At 35.2% G+C, this 18,866-nt stretch overlaps 1 protein-coding gene across 1 annotated transcript in view; it reads right to left on the reverse strand.

Annotated features, from left to right (window-relative positions):
* The window catches only part of CTDP1 (CTD phosphatase subunit 1), an 85,730-nt gene that overhangs the window by 11,928 nt on the left and 54,936 nt on the right, over positions 1 to 18,866 (reverse strand). The window contains exon 12 of the mRNA XM_084282804.1: positions 9,563 to 9,750. Within this exon, the coding sequence (XP_084138930.1) occupies positions 9,563 to 9,750 (188 nt within the window). The remainder of the gene's footprint in view (positions 1 to 9,562; positions 9,751 to 18,866) is intronic.

Consider the following 18,866-nt stretch of genomic DNA (forward strand, 5'->3'; position numbering starts at 1 on the left):
TTGCCTTTCATGAACCCATGCTGGCTGGGCCTGATCCCCTGGTTGTCTTGCACACGTTGTGTGATTGCACACAAGATGATTTGTTCCATCACCTTTCCTGGCACCGAGGTCAGGCTGACAGGCCTGTGGTTCCCCAGATCCTCCTTATGACCCTTCTTATAGATGAGTGTCACATTAGCAAGTCTCCAGTCATGCAGGACCTCTCTGGTTGACCATGACTGCTGGTAAATGGCAGAAAGTGGCTCGACAATCACAACCGCCAGCTCCCTCAGCACCCTCATGAAATAATTACCGGAAATCTTATGATCAAGTGAAAAGTCTGATGCTGAACAAGTCTTAGATTAGACCTGCAAAGATATGAAATCATGCACAATTTCCCTGTTATGGGATCCAAGTGGTAAGTACCTTGGGACACATCTGAGAGCCAGCAGATTCTGAGGAGGCAGTATTCACCTGTGGTGCTTCCTTGTCCTTACCTCTTCTCCTCTCAAATACATTTCAAATCATTTGGAAAAAAAACAGCTGTGTGCTGGTCCTGTGTTTACAACAGTACTAGAGCACAACGATGGGCAGACAGTTAAATCACTTGCTAAAATATTTACTCTTCCTATCCTTTTCATCATCCACTGCCTTAAATATCACTCAAAATTATTTGGTGCTTTCTGTTGTTTTCCAGATCTTTCTAGTACCCCTTCATTTTCCTGAGCTACCACAGCCTCCTTCTGGAAGAAGGAAACAGCTTTTATGATATATGGCATTTGTAATATGTTGCTAGTCTGATGCTCATATCCTTCCAGTGACAGCAACCACAGAGAGAAGCAAAACTATCTTTTCAACTAGACATGGAAAAGCACAAGGTAAACCAATTACACGCTTCCCAGATGTTGAGACACCAATCATAATCAATCATCACATAGTTTCTAGTGTTTTACAGACTGATGCATCAGCAATCACAGTACAAAAACAAACAAACAAAAAAAACACAGCTAAACAAACATGGGCTATTAATTAAGAAGGTGTGATACTAACAGATAGATCTTTGTAAACCTCCTGAAAATTTGAACCGCTTCTCCCTGCACAACTCTCCATACCAGTAGACCATGGAAAAGGCAGAAAGGCTGACTGAAGTTCCAGATCAAAGTCCTACAGAAATCAAGGAACACAAACATCCACTGGCTTTACTTCTAGGTGAAACATTCCTTTTGTTCATCTGGACTTCTCTAGCATCTTTCTAGTTTCAGGCCCATATTTTTGTATGTGGATAAAACTAAATTTCAAAGAACATACAGCACCGAAAACACTGAGATTATTGTAATAACTGAGTCTGACTACGACACTACAGTAAGAGAAGCGAATAAATGAATCACTATACTTCCAGCTTTCTGTTTTTTTTTTTTTGTTTGTTTGTTTTTCCCCAGTGTAGATGCAGCTCACATACCAAAAACTGAAGATGATTATGAACTGCTTTGTTCTTGGTTCTTATGTGAATGTTCTCATAGTATTCCTGCTGTCCATGAAATCATAAGTCACAGTAACAGTTGCCTGAGAAATAATAAGAGAGCCAGATAAAAGGCACTCAGCTGTAAATTTATTACTAGCGAAGTACCATCCTTCCAAAAACCAAACCTATAATTTCTTGGAACGATCTATATTCTAGCTGATTCAGAGCTAGAAGTAAAATGCAGCTTTGCAGTCAGATAGGTTTTTAAGACTACATTATAATCAAACCTAATATATATGAAATATTGAAGTCAACATTTGACTTACCTACATAAAACAATACTGTATGTAAGAAAATATTAGTAGTTTACAGATTAACTCAGCTTTGTTCAAAATTAAAACTGAAAATGAAAGCATGTCTTTATACATCAAAATTCTACTGGGCTGCTTGTTTTCCCAGACAACCATCCTAAACAAGAACTTAGTTTATTGAGAACTGACTTTTGAATGTGGCATTTTTCTGAATAATTGAGAACTCATTGGGTCACCTTTATGTCTTCCTGAAAGCTGCTACAGGTAGCCACGAGAAAGCTTTTTAACAAACGTTATCTGTTCAGTGTAATTGGATGCTTTGAGGTTAATACTGTCATCGCTTTCTAAGAACAACAGAAAAAGTATTATTTTATCTATGTCAAATCCAAACTTTTTTAAAAAAGACAAGTAACGTGCTCACATGCTTGACAAACATGTCCTGTAAAAAACTAATTTTTGCCTCTCCATCAAAATATTTTTGTCAAGAAGTTTCTATTTTTCATTACTTGAAGAGCTGCTAAAGAAAATACAGTAAATATGCTTTTTATTTAAGAACCTCAAAGCATGTAAGGTCAAGTTCAGTCAACTAAAAGGTTAAAAAAAAGAAACTATGGCATATTTTCAAGTACAAAGATCTAGGCTGTCTCTACTTTTTGGTATAATAAAATTCTTACAAACAACATATTATAGGAGTAAAGCTAACCGTAGCACTGCTCAGAAAAAAGCCATGAGGCCAACTGCAACCACTTGTAACTCCAACTTACTGATTATTTCAGATTCACTTTCTGAAATATTTCTCTCACTATTTACTTGATACCCACATGCACACTGTATACCAACAAGACTAATCAGCAGCTGGAAACAACTGTAATTTAACCTGGAAATTAACAGAACTTGCAAGTAGATATATTTTTAGTAACAGCTTGAAAATTTAGGCCATTAAATTCATTAACAAGCTTGCAGATATGAATATCTCATCTACTTAATTGAGTACTCATAAAAAACTAATCCATGTGCATATTTCATTATATAGCTGATTTTACCATTCAGTGATGCTCTCATAATTTAAGTAATTTCCCACTACAAATTTTAAAATAAAGCAATGTACTGCAATGTACCAATGTTTAAATTATCAAAAAAGAAAGACAAAAATGTGGTTACTGTATACTTCTGATAGTAACTATCAGAAATGATAAAACTAGGACACAACTCTGAACACATAGCTAAGTTTAAATGGAGTATCTGAGTTGACTTACTGTTGCCTTATTGACATTGTACGTAGGGAAGAAATACATTTGGCATTGCTACATATGAACCTTACAGCTGATTAAAGACAGAAAATACAGAAATAGTTTTACTTTGGACTATCATTCAATCCACATTCCCATCTTGTGGATTGAATGTGCATTAGCAGCTGGAGCACAGCAGGTAAGATCTTGCAGCTAAATCCCAGTTTACATTCACCTAAAGGAGCTGATTTGTGCACGGGACAGTCCCTTTGAGATACACACCAAAGCATGGTAAGCAGTGACAACCACTTGCTTCAAAGGCACGCTGCTCCTGACCTGCGCTAAAATATCAATGTAGATAAGACCTTTAAGTACCAAGGCACACTGTTGCCACCACTGTTTGCTCCTCCTGAGAGCTGTGTGCCTACCATATACAAAGAGATTGTTACTTCATTTCTTACTACTTCTTTCAAATGTTTGCTATAGTTTCTTCTCTGATTTATTTTTGAAGAAATTTGAATGAAAGAAATACATCCACACAACTCTGGTATCACCACTTTAATTCACCAGGAATCCCTACTCCCCACCCAGTCACATTATCATCATTAATCCTTCTCTGGATTACACCAACTTGGAAGAGTGACCATAGAAAAATCACTACATCTGAGACTACCTATGCGTGAAATGAAAAACGACCAACAGCTCCACAGAGATAAGGAACCTACATTTTGTAATGTCCCTTACAAAGAGAAGGCTATTATAATTTTCTGAGCAAAGCAAAATTTTGCTATTATACTTGTTTATAATGCTGGCTGGTCATGATGTTAGTACATTTGGAATACAGATTATTATATAAATGAAATCACAGTTGAAAATGTGATTTGATGGCATATAAAAGAGCCTAATTCTGCACAGATCAAGTGATAACTCATCAAGCAGCAGTGGTACAAAATTTTCCTTTTTTTGGAGCTGAATGGCATATAGAAATAAACCAGAAGATTCTTCAAAACCAACTGTGGATTGAGTTATAGCCCCATTACTGACAATCTTATTGTATGCTTTGCTATTTTTTTTCTGAACAGCTGAAGTATTTTAAACTATGATTTATTAATTTTTAGACTTGCCCACAAAAAATTTGCCATACAAGTTTATAAAACTTAATTCCTTCAAATTAGGAATAGAATGAAAAACTTTACCACAGCAACAGAAGAAAATTAAATACAAAAGCTAAAAAATAAAGATGGGGGGTGGGGGTAGAAGCACACAAACTAGTTCTGAAATTTTAAGATATTAATAGCAAGATAACTTATCTTAAAAAAAAAAACAAAACAAAATATATGTCTTAATCTCATATCTCAAATATCCTCCTGCAGAACAGTATTCTCAGACAGTACGTAAGAGCAAACGAAGAAGAAAGGTATTTTTCACTTACAATAAAAAATAAAATTGAAAACTCAGACTTAATTTTTATTATAGTTTTCTACTCAGTCTTCCTGAAAATAAATGTTCAGTGCCAAAAACTTATAACAACACTATTTGTGGCAGGTCTCCAAGATAATTTCTTTCAAATTTTGTTACCTTTTTCTTTCCTTATTTATTTTTAAAGGAATTTAACACTCCTTAAGCAGGAAGTTTAGTCAGGCATGCCTGACTTTTTCTTGATGGGTAGCTTCGATATCAAATAAAACAGCACTACACATTTATGTTCCTTAGATCACATCTACCACTACATCTACCTACCAATAACTTTCAGCATCTTTTCATCTACCTGTGGGGTTACAAAGGCATAGAAAACCCAATCCTCTACACCCTCACTTAATACTGGTAAAACAGTGATGCAAAAACCTCAAAAAAAGCAGGTTGTACTTATTTCTCAACCCAGCATTTTTGTATGATTTAGTTAGCCCCCTAGATATAACATGCAATAGCTATACCTCATAGTTCTGAAGAAGGAAAAAACTGTCTATTTTTATAGCAGATTTGTGACCTAATTTAATATTGAGAAAAATTTGAAAAATCAAATATTTGCCACAGAAGGACCTCCAGAGACTATCACCTTTCTGTTAGCAAAAACTTTCTAGGAAGGTTATGTGGAACACAGCACAGCAAATTTGGTATAATCTGTTCACAGAAATCACTTCTGAATTCTTGTGTGAAAAGAAATTTATGAAGCATTACAACTCCTTCTGCGCATCTAACAAAGAAAAGACAAATAAATGAGTTAGCTAAAAGACATTTCAGGCACAGCAAAGTAGAAAGAATATTGTTATTCTTCAGGGTAAAATTCATGTTGGATCTTCCATATGGTTATGGTACTTAAATAGACACAGACTGAAAGATTAACTGTCTTATAAGAGACAAATGACAAGTAAAACCAAGGAAAAGCTTTAAGTGATGTAAATCATTTCATAAGAGGAAATTCTTGATTTGTTAAGAAGGCTGTACGCTTGCTGTTACAATAACTCAAGTCTACTGAGCAATATATTGCAAAATTGAAATTCAAAAGTCTTTCAGGCAGTTAGTATGATTATTTTTCTGTTTTACACAGGTATAATGTAACCCTTCATACCATCAAAATGGGATTTTAACAGCCATATTTTAGGGCAAACATGCATACAAATTTAGACTTATGACACTTGAACAGTCATTTTTTCTGCACTAGAAGTCTTCAAATAGATCTGCAAAAAGGAGCACTGGGTTAGCCAACTGCAACATTGCTTACACTTGCAAATGAAAAAATCTATTCTGTATTTTTTTCTAAGAATGGAACACAAGAATGATTTTTTTTTTTTTTTTTTTTTTAAGTACGTTTGTGGTCAAATGGCATCCTTAAAATGAAAAAGAAATCTAGTTTAAAGATAGTAAAATGGATGATGAACAGAAGCATGCGTGCAGGTGGATGCAATTTTAAGAGTAAGACTTCCAGCTTTCTTTTAAATTTTTCTTCTACTTTTTAAGTTCCCCACCTTGTCTAGACATTTGCAATTATATTCTAATATTGTTGAAACTTTCCTGCTACAAAAGTAATTCATTTTTAAAATAAACGAGTAAAGATACCATTAAAATAACTTGTCAGTATATACTGTACCATAAAGATTGTTCTGGGAAGGAAATCACTTAAGAAGTTTGGAGAGCATTTCACTCTGATCAAATCTATTTTTCATAAAACAAGAGACAAAACAGAGCATGGGCTGTAACTACATTCTTCAAGTATAGCTATCCTATGCACAGTTTTCTCATAAAAATAACCTTTTGCACCTTGAAGCAAAGAAGTATTAAGGAGTGAGATTTACCCTAGTATATGTAGACACTCAAATTAGGTCAGAATCACTAGAATCCTAGTCCATTCTCAATTGGACTACTTATAAGTTTTTCCAGCAGGAAATACTGGGTATGAAATCCTTTACTAATCATATGAAGTGTTAATAAGGATTGCCTAACATGTGCCTAACAAACTTTTTGGAGAAACACATATACTTGGAACTTGACTGTATTTGGTCAACTTCCATCAGAGACTCAAAAAAGTACGGACTTGATCCATAGGCTACCTGTTACCTGAGATCCAACACTCCAAAATAAAGGGTTAACAAGCCACAAGAAGTTCTTTCCAAATAATGAAAAGCTTTTTTTTTTTTTTAATTTATTTTTATTTAAAGTTTAAATAGAATTTTCTCTCCTCAATTCAAGAGGCTGAACCATTTTTACTAAATTTTTCCAAAAGCAATGAAGTGTGAAATACAGAAAAAATCTAAATGTGTTTTAGCTCTACCAGTTTATGACTGGCAACGATACAAGCCACTGAAGTGGAGTTATGTAAGAAAAAAGTGTTAGGCAACTGAATGTGACTGATCCCACCTATTAAAATGGCTATCTGAAGACAATTTCTGGAAAGACAAATGTCTTCAATCATTATTATTTTCCAAAAATTTCCCTCCTTTCCAGTTTGCTTTTTAGATCTTTAAGCTAAATGCATCTAAGACGGACTGGGAATCTAAGTCATGCTTTTAGGCATGACTGCATTGTGTATTTAATTAGTACAACAGCAAAATGTTTGGGTAGATGAGTATTTTAGATCTTTGCCCCACATGATAAAGAGTTTTTTTTTTTTTTTTTAAAGCAGGTTGCAGTTTCATAATTATACAGCAACTTTTTGCTACTTACCTCCTTACACTACTAGACATGGTTACAAGACATAACTGCATGTATATCAGGAAATATTTTGGCAGTTTTATAGCCATATGTTTTTTATTACAAGTCTAAATAGGGACAATTAGGACTGTTATTCTGAGAATACTAGTACAAAAGAACGCAAATAGGTGGGGTGAAGATGGGGATAGGGCATAGATCCTTGAATAGAAAGTTTTCTTTATGAGAAAGTGTGTATTAGAAACACATTTCTGAGCTAAGGAAAAAAAAAAGGATAACGACAGTTTTCAAGTAAGTGTTCTTAAATAGAAATATATACTTAATGTTTACATTGGAAATTCATTCAATAACGGTAGTTCCCTGATAGTCAAGTATATAAATAAATTGTTTTGCATGCCCAGAGGCCTCTTCCTTCTCAGAGCCTTCAAATTCACTTCCAAACAGAAGCGACATTAATGTTCTGCAGAACATCCTGCTCATGTGAGAACAGCAAGTTGTGCTGCCAACAGAAGCTCTTGTCGTTAGAAGCTGATCCTGGACTTCAGTCTGGAATGTTTCACCATTATTTCTGGGAAAAAAAAACCTAGCTGAAGCTGCAGTAATTTTTTAGTTGCCTATGTACACTACATACAAAGAATGTTTACTTTCTGAGTGTTAGAAATGCAAAGAAATTCATCCATTTAAACATACTCTTAGCTTGTCTGAACTACAGTTATATTCAGATTAAGTTGTACCATCAGGGAACACCAGAATTTTCCAGTTTGGAATACACATACTGAAATGCACACATCTGGCAAAAAGGAAGGTGGTAAAAGCTTCAATTCTTGATGATTTTTGAAAATTTATTTTTCTTTTATAGACTTTGGACACATTAATAGCTAAAATAGGAACGTGAGGGAGATTAAAGTAAGTTGTGAAACAATGATTTAAATCCAAGGCTAGATTTACATAATTAGTAGTTGGGGCGGGCCTTTGCAATAGGCCTGTTTTTTCAATGTGGCAAGAGGTGATGGCGTTCATGGTAACAAATAAAATGCAACACCAGACTATACATGTATGACAGAACAGAAATAACTGAAAATTACTAAATATAATTTCAGCTTTGTTATGCTCCTAACACCTCAAGGATGCCAAATTTCACAACAGAAACTTCTGATCTTGCTGTATGGTTGTACAGCACTTAGTTTTTAGAAACGTGGCCCCCAGAAACTGTAACCATTATTTGTGTTGGAATGGACGAAGCTCCGGGTTATTTCAATCCTGCTGTTTAATGACTGTTCTTACATCATCTCTCTGGTACCATTACCACATCTAACACTGATCGACCACGAAAACATCAATCCAAAACTCAAACTTAAAATGGAATTAGGATGACAGACTCCTTTCTATCGAGCAGAATTTCCTGCCTAGAAAGCATACAACATCAACAACTGTATCAGTACTTTGTGAGCTGATCTCATGTTTAGTTACATCTTACTGTTCAGAAGGCAGTAACTTTTAACTTGGACTGCAGTACTTGCTTTAATCTTTAAGCAGGTGGTTCCAACTTATCACATGAATAGGTCAAAAAAGTTAAAATAATGTAAATAAATCGCTTACGTCCTCCTACGTACATTACCCACTATTAAAGTAAAACTATTAGTTCATTTAAGCTCCTGAGCTTAAATTCTTACAACAGAAGATATGTTGTTATACAGTTAAGCAAGCAGAAAAGCTACAGTGCATGTCTTTTTATTTTTAACACTTGGTGGTACAGGATGATGATCCCAGCAATTCTAAATTAAAACTGATATGATCTTCATCTTATGTTGTCTTCTATATATTATCAGGCTTAAAAACTTAAGGAGTTGCAGACTGAGTACCTTTCCTCAATGTATTTAAAATAGGCATTTATTTCATCAAGTTCTAGTTTACCAGCAAATTTGTTTGAACAATGGCTATGAAACCATCAACGGTGGGACAAAATAATTTTTGCAAAAGGGACTAGTAAGTTTAAATGAGTTTCTAACTTCATTTTTATGAATTTCCCACTAAAAAAAAATCTCAAAAATTCAGAATTAAAAACAAACAAACAAAAAGCCATAGCTTCCCAAAACCATACTTAATATTTCATTTAAATTAACTCTACAGAGCACATTGTCCCAAATTTGATTCAAGATCAAGACTACTTTAAAATAAGTACGGGTTAGCGATCTTCAGTTCTTTCAAAACAGATGAGATGCTGGTTCTCAATAGATATTTATTACAACCATTTCTTTAAAACAATCCCCAAGTACTGCAGAAATCAGCAGGGCAATTTCAACTAGCTACCAAGAAAAGTTACCTACACACTGAGGTTAACAACAAAGATTGTATTGTCAAAAAACACAATAAACAGTGCAGGAAAACAGTGAAACATCATTAACGCTTCTTTTTACACTTGAAAAAACTCATACCTGGGTACACTGCTTGTTAAGCTTTTTTCACTTGATGATGACGATGACGACGATGATGATCCGGGTCTCTGATCTGTTTTCATTCCTACAGTCTCTGTTGCACTAATCTGAGGTTTTTCGCCTTCCTTCTCCGGCTTTTTTTTTTCACTATCACTTTCATCACTGCCTTCTCCTAAGATGTCATCAACCTGCCAAAGAGTAAAGAGTCAATGCATCCTCTAACAGAGTAGAATTATTCTTCTGTAATTACTAGATAGCTCTTAGGTAATCATTAAGGATATGCTTCAAATTTTTGACTTTCTCTCTGAAAATTCGTATTAAACACAAATAGCTTTAAGTTTCTGTAACAGCTCTATTCAAATTAAATATTTTTTGTCTGCTTAACTTGATAGGTATATATATACACACTCACATACATGATACAGTTACATTTGAAGGCATTTGCAGTTAATTATAGTAATACTGAAGCTGTAAACAAACTATATTAATTTCCAAATTGACAGTATTTGTAACATAAAGGGATCGATATTTTATAAGATAATTTATAACATATATAAACAACCACTCGTGCAAGGCAAATTCAAGTCTCTAGCTAATAACTGTTCTTATATTTTCAGATATTTCTAGATAGATATGTAACTTTAAGTAAGTGTATTCCTAAATACTACAGTACTAATGGAACTGAACATAATGAATCCTGCTGTAACCAATTTGTCTGCTTATGCTAATAAATGAAAATTTATGAATATGGTTATATATTTCATTAAGCAATTATTTGGCCTTTGTTTCTAAGAAGTTAGCATTGTTTTTGGAAGAGTATGAAATCCATGTTACTTTGCTATGTCAGGTCCAGAACTGCTGAAACTAACACTAAAAGCAAATCATACTCATGATCCACCCTGCTGAGCTTCAAAGGTTTGTATCCTTTTAGTTAGCATTCAACCTTCAGAAAAATAAGAAATCATGAGAAAATATAGGTGAAGATCCCACAGGAGGATATGGAAAAAAGCTAACTGTGCACCTTCCATTATGGATATTTTTTTCCTAAAAGCAGCTTTTCTCAGCATAAATTGAAATACAACTCATTAGTCTTAATTCTCACTAATGCCACATCTGCTTTTTGAAGACAAAGAAAACCTCTGTGTATGAACACAGACCAAAAGATTTTACACCGTTTGCAACAGATAAATTCCAAAACACAAACAAAAGCCATGAAATAAGAAAGGTCACTTTGTATCTAGTGCTTCATAAATGCACCTCCATTTTTTTGTTTGTTTACCTTGATATGCACAGCAGGAAACTCAGAGCTACTCTGTTTCTCAAACTAAGTGCAAAATTCAACGCCTTTCCAGTATTCCATCACAAATACGGTAGAGGTAAATGAAATACCATTTTTTAACAAAGAAAACTCAAGGGAGAGTTTGCGAGCAAGACTGAAGAGGAAATAGAAAATACAGTTTTGTTATCACCAAAAGACCTTTTTTTTTTTTTTTTTTTTTAAAACGATGTCCTATGAGAGAGACAAGACACATGACTCAAGATAATGAAGGTGCTCTACAGGGCAACTTCAAACATGTAGGTGACTCCCACCATACTTCTCCTGTTGACTTCAGAAAGATAAAATATGTAGCATTTGTCTTCAGTCCTCTGCTAAACAAACAGAGGGATTTATTAATCTTTCCCATAGACAGTAGTAGTCAGCTACTCCTGTTTGACTGAACATTTTTCTTCCTTGTGCTACTTTCCACTGAGGATTCTAACCATCTATATAGATACACGTTAGAAATGATGTAGAATGATGATTTTGAGACTCACCAGCATAAGAGAAAGCAAAGACATTTTGTTACAAAGTATAGTCATCAAAACTTTATTTTCAAAACATTTAATTTTTTCAGGGATATGCAGCTCAAGCTTTACAAACTGGTTTTAAAAATCAATGCTATACTATCCTGGGTTGGAATGACTGTTAAACAAAATGAAAAGTAATCTACTAGGTTCTTCGAGCTATGGTATAATCCAGTTCTCCATTGGCCCTTGTCTTGATACATTTTTATTACATGAAACATTGCTAATACCCAGCTCTTTCATTGTGAGGGCTGTGGAGAAGACATAATAAAAGAGAACCACCTACCAACTTAGCGCATCTGAACACAGATGACATTTTCAGGTAGAAACTGCAAGAATTGCTGTGTCAAATTAACAGATCTCATTATCGATGAGATACAGTTCATCAGTATTCATGTATTAGACAAAATGCAGCTCATTTAATCCAAACTGCTTTTCCCATGACCAGAAGTTGTCACACATACGGAACCACGGATTGCAAATTGATGGTCAAAGAGACTGGAAAGACTGCTAGAGATAAGTGGACAGTGAATCCTGCCGAAGTGTGTGAAGTGGTGTGTATAGAAAATGCAAAATCTGAAGTGCTCTAGTACTACAGTTTCTGAGATGGGATGGCAGGAACACAATGTTTGTATATCTTTATTAAAATGATACTCATCGTAACTAACATGTCCACATATTGACAGTCAAATGATAGAAGAAATCTACAGCTATACCAACTCCTTTCCAGCAAGTCTTGTGTTTAAAATTGCATACCCTCATTGCGAAAGCAATACTTCTCCAAGAAGTTGTATTTTACAGATGTCTCTCACAAGCAGATATTCTATTTTTTTTTCCTGAATAGTGAGTCCCATCTGTGTAAATCTTTTAAAAAACACAGAGTTCTACATTCAGGTTACAGATTAGAGTAGCAGTTGTAAAAAAATGCAAAATTATGCACTAAAAAGAAAAAGAAGCCTTCCTTAGTTTATTTCCTACCACTGTTTAACTGGTTTTAGAATTAAAACAACTGTTTCAAAATAAATTTACAAGTTAATTCACAGCAAGAAACATATTAGATACCAAAGACCAAACAGAACTACATACAAAGCGTAAATATCAAATCACAATAGAAAATTGGGAAAATAAGAACAGGTTAATAAGAACACAGGGGAGAAGGATCAAACAACATCTCGTCCAAAATATTCAACATAAGGAAGGGATTGGGAGAAGGAAGAAAAAGACCAGTGAGGCAGGCTCTAGATGCTAAAGCTATGATTAGTCTTCTGGTAGGCAGCATTCTGCTAGAAAACCCAGAAAGCTGGAAGCTATCTAGAAGTATTGCTTCCCTAAAATACTGAAAGAAAAAAAAAAAAAAAAAAAAAAAAAGGACAGACTTCTACACCTGAATTCTCAAAAATAAGCACATAAAGTCTTTATATAAGAGGTTAAAAAACCTCAAAAGTCTTTAAATTTCCAAGTGAAAACCTGTGGCCCACAGTGGCCCACATATGTTAAGTACTGAACCATGTCTAAAACCAAATAAATGCAAAAGAAAAAAAAAACAAAACACAGGAATAGTTACTGAGTATCAGTGTTGATATTCTGGCTTTTTATACAGAATGGTATAAAATTAAGAAATAGAACTGTGGTGTATTTATACTTTTTTCTTCTTGATATTAATAGTGGTTAATTATTCCTGCTCTTGGTTCTTATATTTACATGTAAATACACTTTTTGTTATGCTTTTCAAATATTTGTCGGGTCACCTTTGTATGCTGAGATTCAGATTCTCTACCTTTAAAAAACAAACAAACAAACAAGCCCACACCACCAAACACCACAAAACCAGCCCCAGAATGAATTTCTTCATCAACAATCATGGTACCATTAAAACATTTTACTGTGCTTTTTGAATACAACAATATTAACTGAGTAATCAAGTCTCCATCCCTCACCATCTTGTTCTTCAGTAGCAGAAGTCCCTGAATAAATGCAATCTTCTTTCTCAAAAAGTATTATATTTACAATACCTTTTTTTTTTTCTTCCGAATATCCTATTGTATATATGGACAGGAGTTGGATGCAATGATCCTTGTGGGTCTCTTCCAACTCAGGATATATGATTCTATAATATTTTTGTGTGGCGGTTGTTGCCTTTTTTCCTCTGTGAAGGAGTATTGTAGATACCCCTAGATAGCTCTCTTAGTTTAAGTAGCAGAGAGATTTCTGAGTTACTTTAAGAGTAAGGCCTTCACAATGAGAGCAAAAGAATCTGTAACATGTGCTTCCCATCCATTGTGGTGTGGAATTCCTTTCATCTAAAGTTGTTAAATTGCACACATAGAAACCAGCAGCCTTTAGTAAAAGACATACCAGTTTTAGGATGAAAAGCAACTATGTCAGAAAAGAAGCTTTAAGCCTTTGCTCTACACTGAAAGCAGCTACTGCTATGATTAAATTTGAAAAACAACTTAGAAGCACTATGGAAAAGTTACTTAGCGGAGCTCTCATTGGCAGTCACTGGAGATTATACTTGGATCTTGCTAGGGAATGAACAGTGGCAACAGCAGTCCCAACAGATGTAGCTCACAGTACTGATGCACAGCACTGGCTATAAAGCCTGCATACATTTTAATTGCAACCTTGGGCAATAATGTATACTCCTACAAGGCAGATACCGCTAGGAAAAAAAAATAAGGAAACAAACAGGTTGCATATTTTAACCAGACAACTTAATGTTTGCAAATGAAAAGGTAACATAACTGTGACTAGAACTGTACAATTCACTGCATGGTTTTTACTCCACAATTAACACTTAAACTGGAAAGGAAATAAAATATTACCCAGAGGTTACACAACAATACTATTAGTAAAATGCAAGGCTAGTAACGATTCTCCATCCTAGTTTATGATAAGCCCTTTAAGGAATGCCATTCAGAAGTCCTGAATGGCTTTGAATTTCCCAGCTGGAAAGCGATGTCTACATTTGAATAGAAAGTTTGTAAAAATTTGAGATCTTAAGGGCAAACACTTGAAACCACTGAAAGAAACACGAGCTTGAGTCTTGCCTTGGTAATTAGGGTGCCTCAAGAGCTGATTTAAGCATTCTGTGCAGTTCTTCTAAACACCAACATTATTATTAGCATAATGAAATTGCTTTGAAGCAGCAACACTTCATGATGTTGGAAAGAAAAAAAACCCTTCCTAACTACCAATTTTTGGAACACAAATTCCCATGGACTAGGAGTTACTAATAGTAGAAGTCACAACGATCTTTTAATTCAAAGTCTCCAAAGAAAAAATGTCTCAAGAGAGATAGTGTAATAGCTTCTCCAAAGTCTCCTGAGTCAGCAACACATCTGCAGCCTGGAAACTACTGCTTTATCTGATTACAAGGCCATTCATACCTGTAATCTTCCTTTTCTTTACTCTGTTTTCAGAAGAAATCCTCTGACAAGAGGTTGTTAAATTGCAATAACCTTGTAAACTACATCATTTTTTTATTTTTACTTTTTTTTTAAATGTTGCAGTCTAAGAATAAAAGTGACTGCAATACTTATGGCCAGAATACAGCTGTTCATCTATCCTAGCAGGATATTGTTGTCAGGAATCACTGATGTACAAGACCAGCATTTCAGTTCAGCTCTGACTGCACATTATCTTATGATTGTGATGGAGAGGAAGAATAGATCGAGTCTACAAGAGGCAGAAAGGATAGAGCCCTCTATTTCTTTGGTCACAGCATTTCCAAAACAACAATACCTTAACAGAGATAAGAGATCCCTGGCTTCTAAATGCAATGACTCTTCAATTTAGACTCCTGAAAACATCCAGGCCGAAATTCCAGAAAGTAATCTTCACCGACATGAATTAAAAGACAATAAATAAAGTGATCTACAACTATACTTCAAAGAAAGAATGTCTTTTTAACCTGTTGCTGACCCTTACTCATTTAAAGTTTTGGCTTTCAGTTAAAAAAAAAAAAAAAAAAAAAAAAAAAGACTGGTATGAAGAGTGCTGTCCTTGTGTCCTTGGAAAGCAACCATTCCTCACATAAAACACAGGAGGAACGCTGCCTCCTCAGGAGGAAACACACTGTCAGTGTAGTAACATTGTTCAACTCTCCTATACTGTCACGCTTAGTTTTGCAACACCACCTTCATTGCTTCCCCACTACTACTTTACTCAGTCATTAAGCAAAATGAAGTAAGAGTCAAGTAAGACACATTCCTCCTGTCCAAGTTCAGTCAAGTGACCACAGAAAGCACGGCAGAAGAGACTGAGACCTCAGGACTAGAATACTTTGACATACTCTGCACCACTTGTATCATTTAGCCACAAGACATTGAAAAATTTTGACATTGGAACTTCCCCCCCCCCCCAAATATGGTAGCTACTCTAGTAAGTAACCCTTGATCTTAAATGTTTTATTTATGAAAAATTTTGATTTTGCACTTTGTCTCAATGAACTGATTACATTTTATATATATATATATATTCTTCTGAACTCTTATGCTTAGGAACAATTATCTGAGCAGGACTTTACATGTATTACCCATATCTTCAAGAAAAGATAGGAGTTTAAGATGCTTGTAGAGGTGATATTATAACACTGTGTGAATGATAAAACTTTCCTACAATTTAATGAAAATCTGTATTAAGAGATCTAGACTTACGGTATTTTGAAATAAAATATTTATTTCTATGAAGATGTCACTGGAAGGTTAAATTGTTGGAAGTAGATTTGGACTTGATTTATACAATCATGTATGTTTATGCATGTGATTCAACATCCCTTTCTTTTTTCATGTGCAGATTTTCCTGTTGTCCAACACAATTACCATTGGCTCATTCAGAAAATTTCATGTAGACATTTTAAGGAATATCACCAAACCTTATGAAATATCTTATAAGATTTTTTCTAGGTAGTTTATTTAAATACTGACTTTCATGTCTTGGATCACTACATATAACTTCAACGCACTCTGCTGAAATAGTTGGCAAAATCAAAACAGGTTAGAGAAAAGGCTAATACATGGTCATGAACTGCATCGTCTTCTCTATTAGCTTCCCTACTGAAAATCACAGGATTTGACTGGTAAACAATCTCAAGAGTTTGAAGGAAAAAAGCTGGAAATGGAAACCATTTGAGTGTTCAGAATTTCTGTGAAGCAAAGTATTAATCTTGCTTTTATTTATTTATTTTAATTTCACTTACCCTAGTTAAAACCAAGACCTTACAGGATACGTTAGAGTTTGTTAGTTTGGAACCAACTAGAATCACAGAATGATTTAGGTTGGAGGAGAATTCTGCAGGTCACTCTGCTGGAAGCCACTCCAGTTAATATCAGGTTTCTCAGGGGAATTCCAGAATAATGTTGAGTATGTCCAGATATGGAGATCTACAATTGCTCTGAGCAACTTTTTCTGAAGTTTGATCACCCTCATTGCTAGAAAAGTTTTCCCTTATATATAGTCAAAATAACCCATATTGCAATTCATGTCAACACCATCTTGTCCCAGTACCAGGTTCCTTTGGGAAAGATCTGCCTCTGTCCTCTCTAAGCTATGATGTACTTGTACACAGCCCATCTGTGTCATCCTCCTCACCCTCATTAGAAGGGAAAAAAAGATCAGGACTCAAAAATATTTGGAAGATTCAGCCAATCCTTTCTCTCCCTTCCTCTCTGAAGGAACAGATCTGTACCCTCATTGAAGATGTTCTCTGAACCATTCCAAATCCAGAAATTAAGATCTTATGACTTTACTAGATAGCATGTTTCTACGCTTAACAATATTTCCTGTATTTACCTCAAAAGAAAGTGGTTTGGCACCCATAATTTAAAAAGTCTTGGTAGTATTAAATTCATATTCCTCTTCCTTTCATGTTAATATGCTTTTTATTTTTTGCTTATCAGTCTACTGTGTAACACACAAATACCATTTTTTTTTACATTCAGAAGTTTCTAGTATTTGCCTCATGATACTACAAAACATTTTACAAATCAGACATGTGGTCTGAAAAGTGGAAGAATCACACTGATTATGTGCCCTGGAAGCAAGCAAGGATGAAGACACACCAGGCTACACTAACAGATGTGTAGCTGGCAAATTAAGGGAAGTGATTAATCATCTTGTCCCTATCCCTCTTCAGCGCTTATTAGATAACAGCTAGAGTGCTCCATTCAGTTTTACAAACTCCCCGATACAGGAAGAACAGTGACTGTACCAGAGCAATTTCAGCTGAAGGCCACCAAGACAGTGGGGGAGCGAGCACTTGCTGAGGGACTGGAGCCTGTTAATCCTGGAGAAGTGAAACCTTGGAGGGGAGAAGAGGGACCAACCTTATGGTACCAACCTTACAGTACCAAAGACAACATTTGTTGAAGACTAAGCCTGGCTCTCCTTAGGGAGGGAAGCACATCACAGCAAGAGCCAACAGTCGCCAGCTGAAACAGGGGTGTTGCAGCATGACAGAAAGGAAACGTTTTCATCATGAGATCAGTCAGGCATCTGATCAAGCTACGCACAGAGAAGTAGAGTCTGTCTTTCAAGGCTTTCGAGACCCAGCTGGACAAAGAACTAAGCAACCTGCTCTTAATTTAATGCTGTCTGCACTCTGAGCAGAAGGTTGGACTAGACGATTTCTTGAGATCCCTTCCAATCTTAACACTACTACACCGGAATCAGTGTGCAAGAAGAAAGGAGCTCAGAAGATGAGAAGATGCTTTGCCTTTCGATTTAGAGCACGTTCTCAACAGGACAGAAAATGCATGCCTTTTAAATTAATGACTGGAAGCATTTTTGGAAGTATTTACACCATAAATACCATTTCAGTGTTTGATACAGTGTTTGTGAGAGAGCCAAAGAAAAAAGTACTGAATGAAAACTCTGCATCAAAAGGGAGGAGGAATTTAGTTTGCTTTATCCTCCCTTTTTTTTTTTCTGCTCCCCTGTGTAACACTACCTATTATCAAGTGAAATAATCACTACACATTCAGCAACTAGATAATCGGTTTAAATTTAAATACAGATTTTCTGATCTTGTAAGATGACCTCCAGAAGCAATCAGAACTGTCACCTTAAGCTTCCTGCTGCTGGACTGGATTATCTCATTGCTTGATAAGCTACGTCTCAATGGTATTAACAGCTTTCAGTGGTATTAACAGCTTAATTACCTCTAAGTACTTTTTTTAAGGTGGGTTATTGCCTACACAAGTTCCCTGTTCCATTTCACAATTATGTTATGTCTACACAAGCATCCATGCCATGATACGTGACACCAGGAACAAACAACTGTTTACAGACTTTGGATAAGCATCTATGTTAAATGCATAGCCAGAACTTGAATAGTGGATATCCGCAACAGGAAGCAGACCAGTATCTTGGAAAACCTACATTAAAAGCATTAGAATCAGACTCAATAAGGTTGGAAAAGACCTTCAAGATCATCTGTTCCAACCATGCCCCAACCACC

The sequence above is a fragment of the Netta rufina genome (genome assembly GCF_964035555.1).
Source record: "Netta rufina genome assembly, chromosome: 2".
NCBI classification, from domain to species: Eukaryota; Metazoa; Chordata; class Aves; order Anseriformes; family Anatidae; genus Netta; species Netta rufina.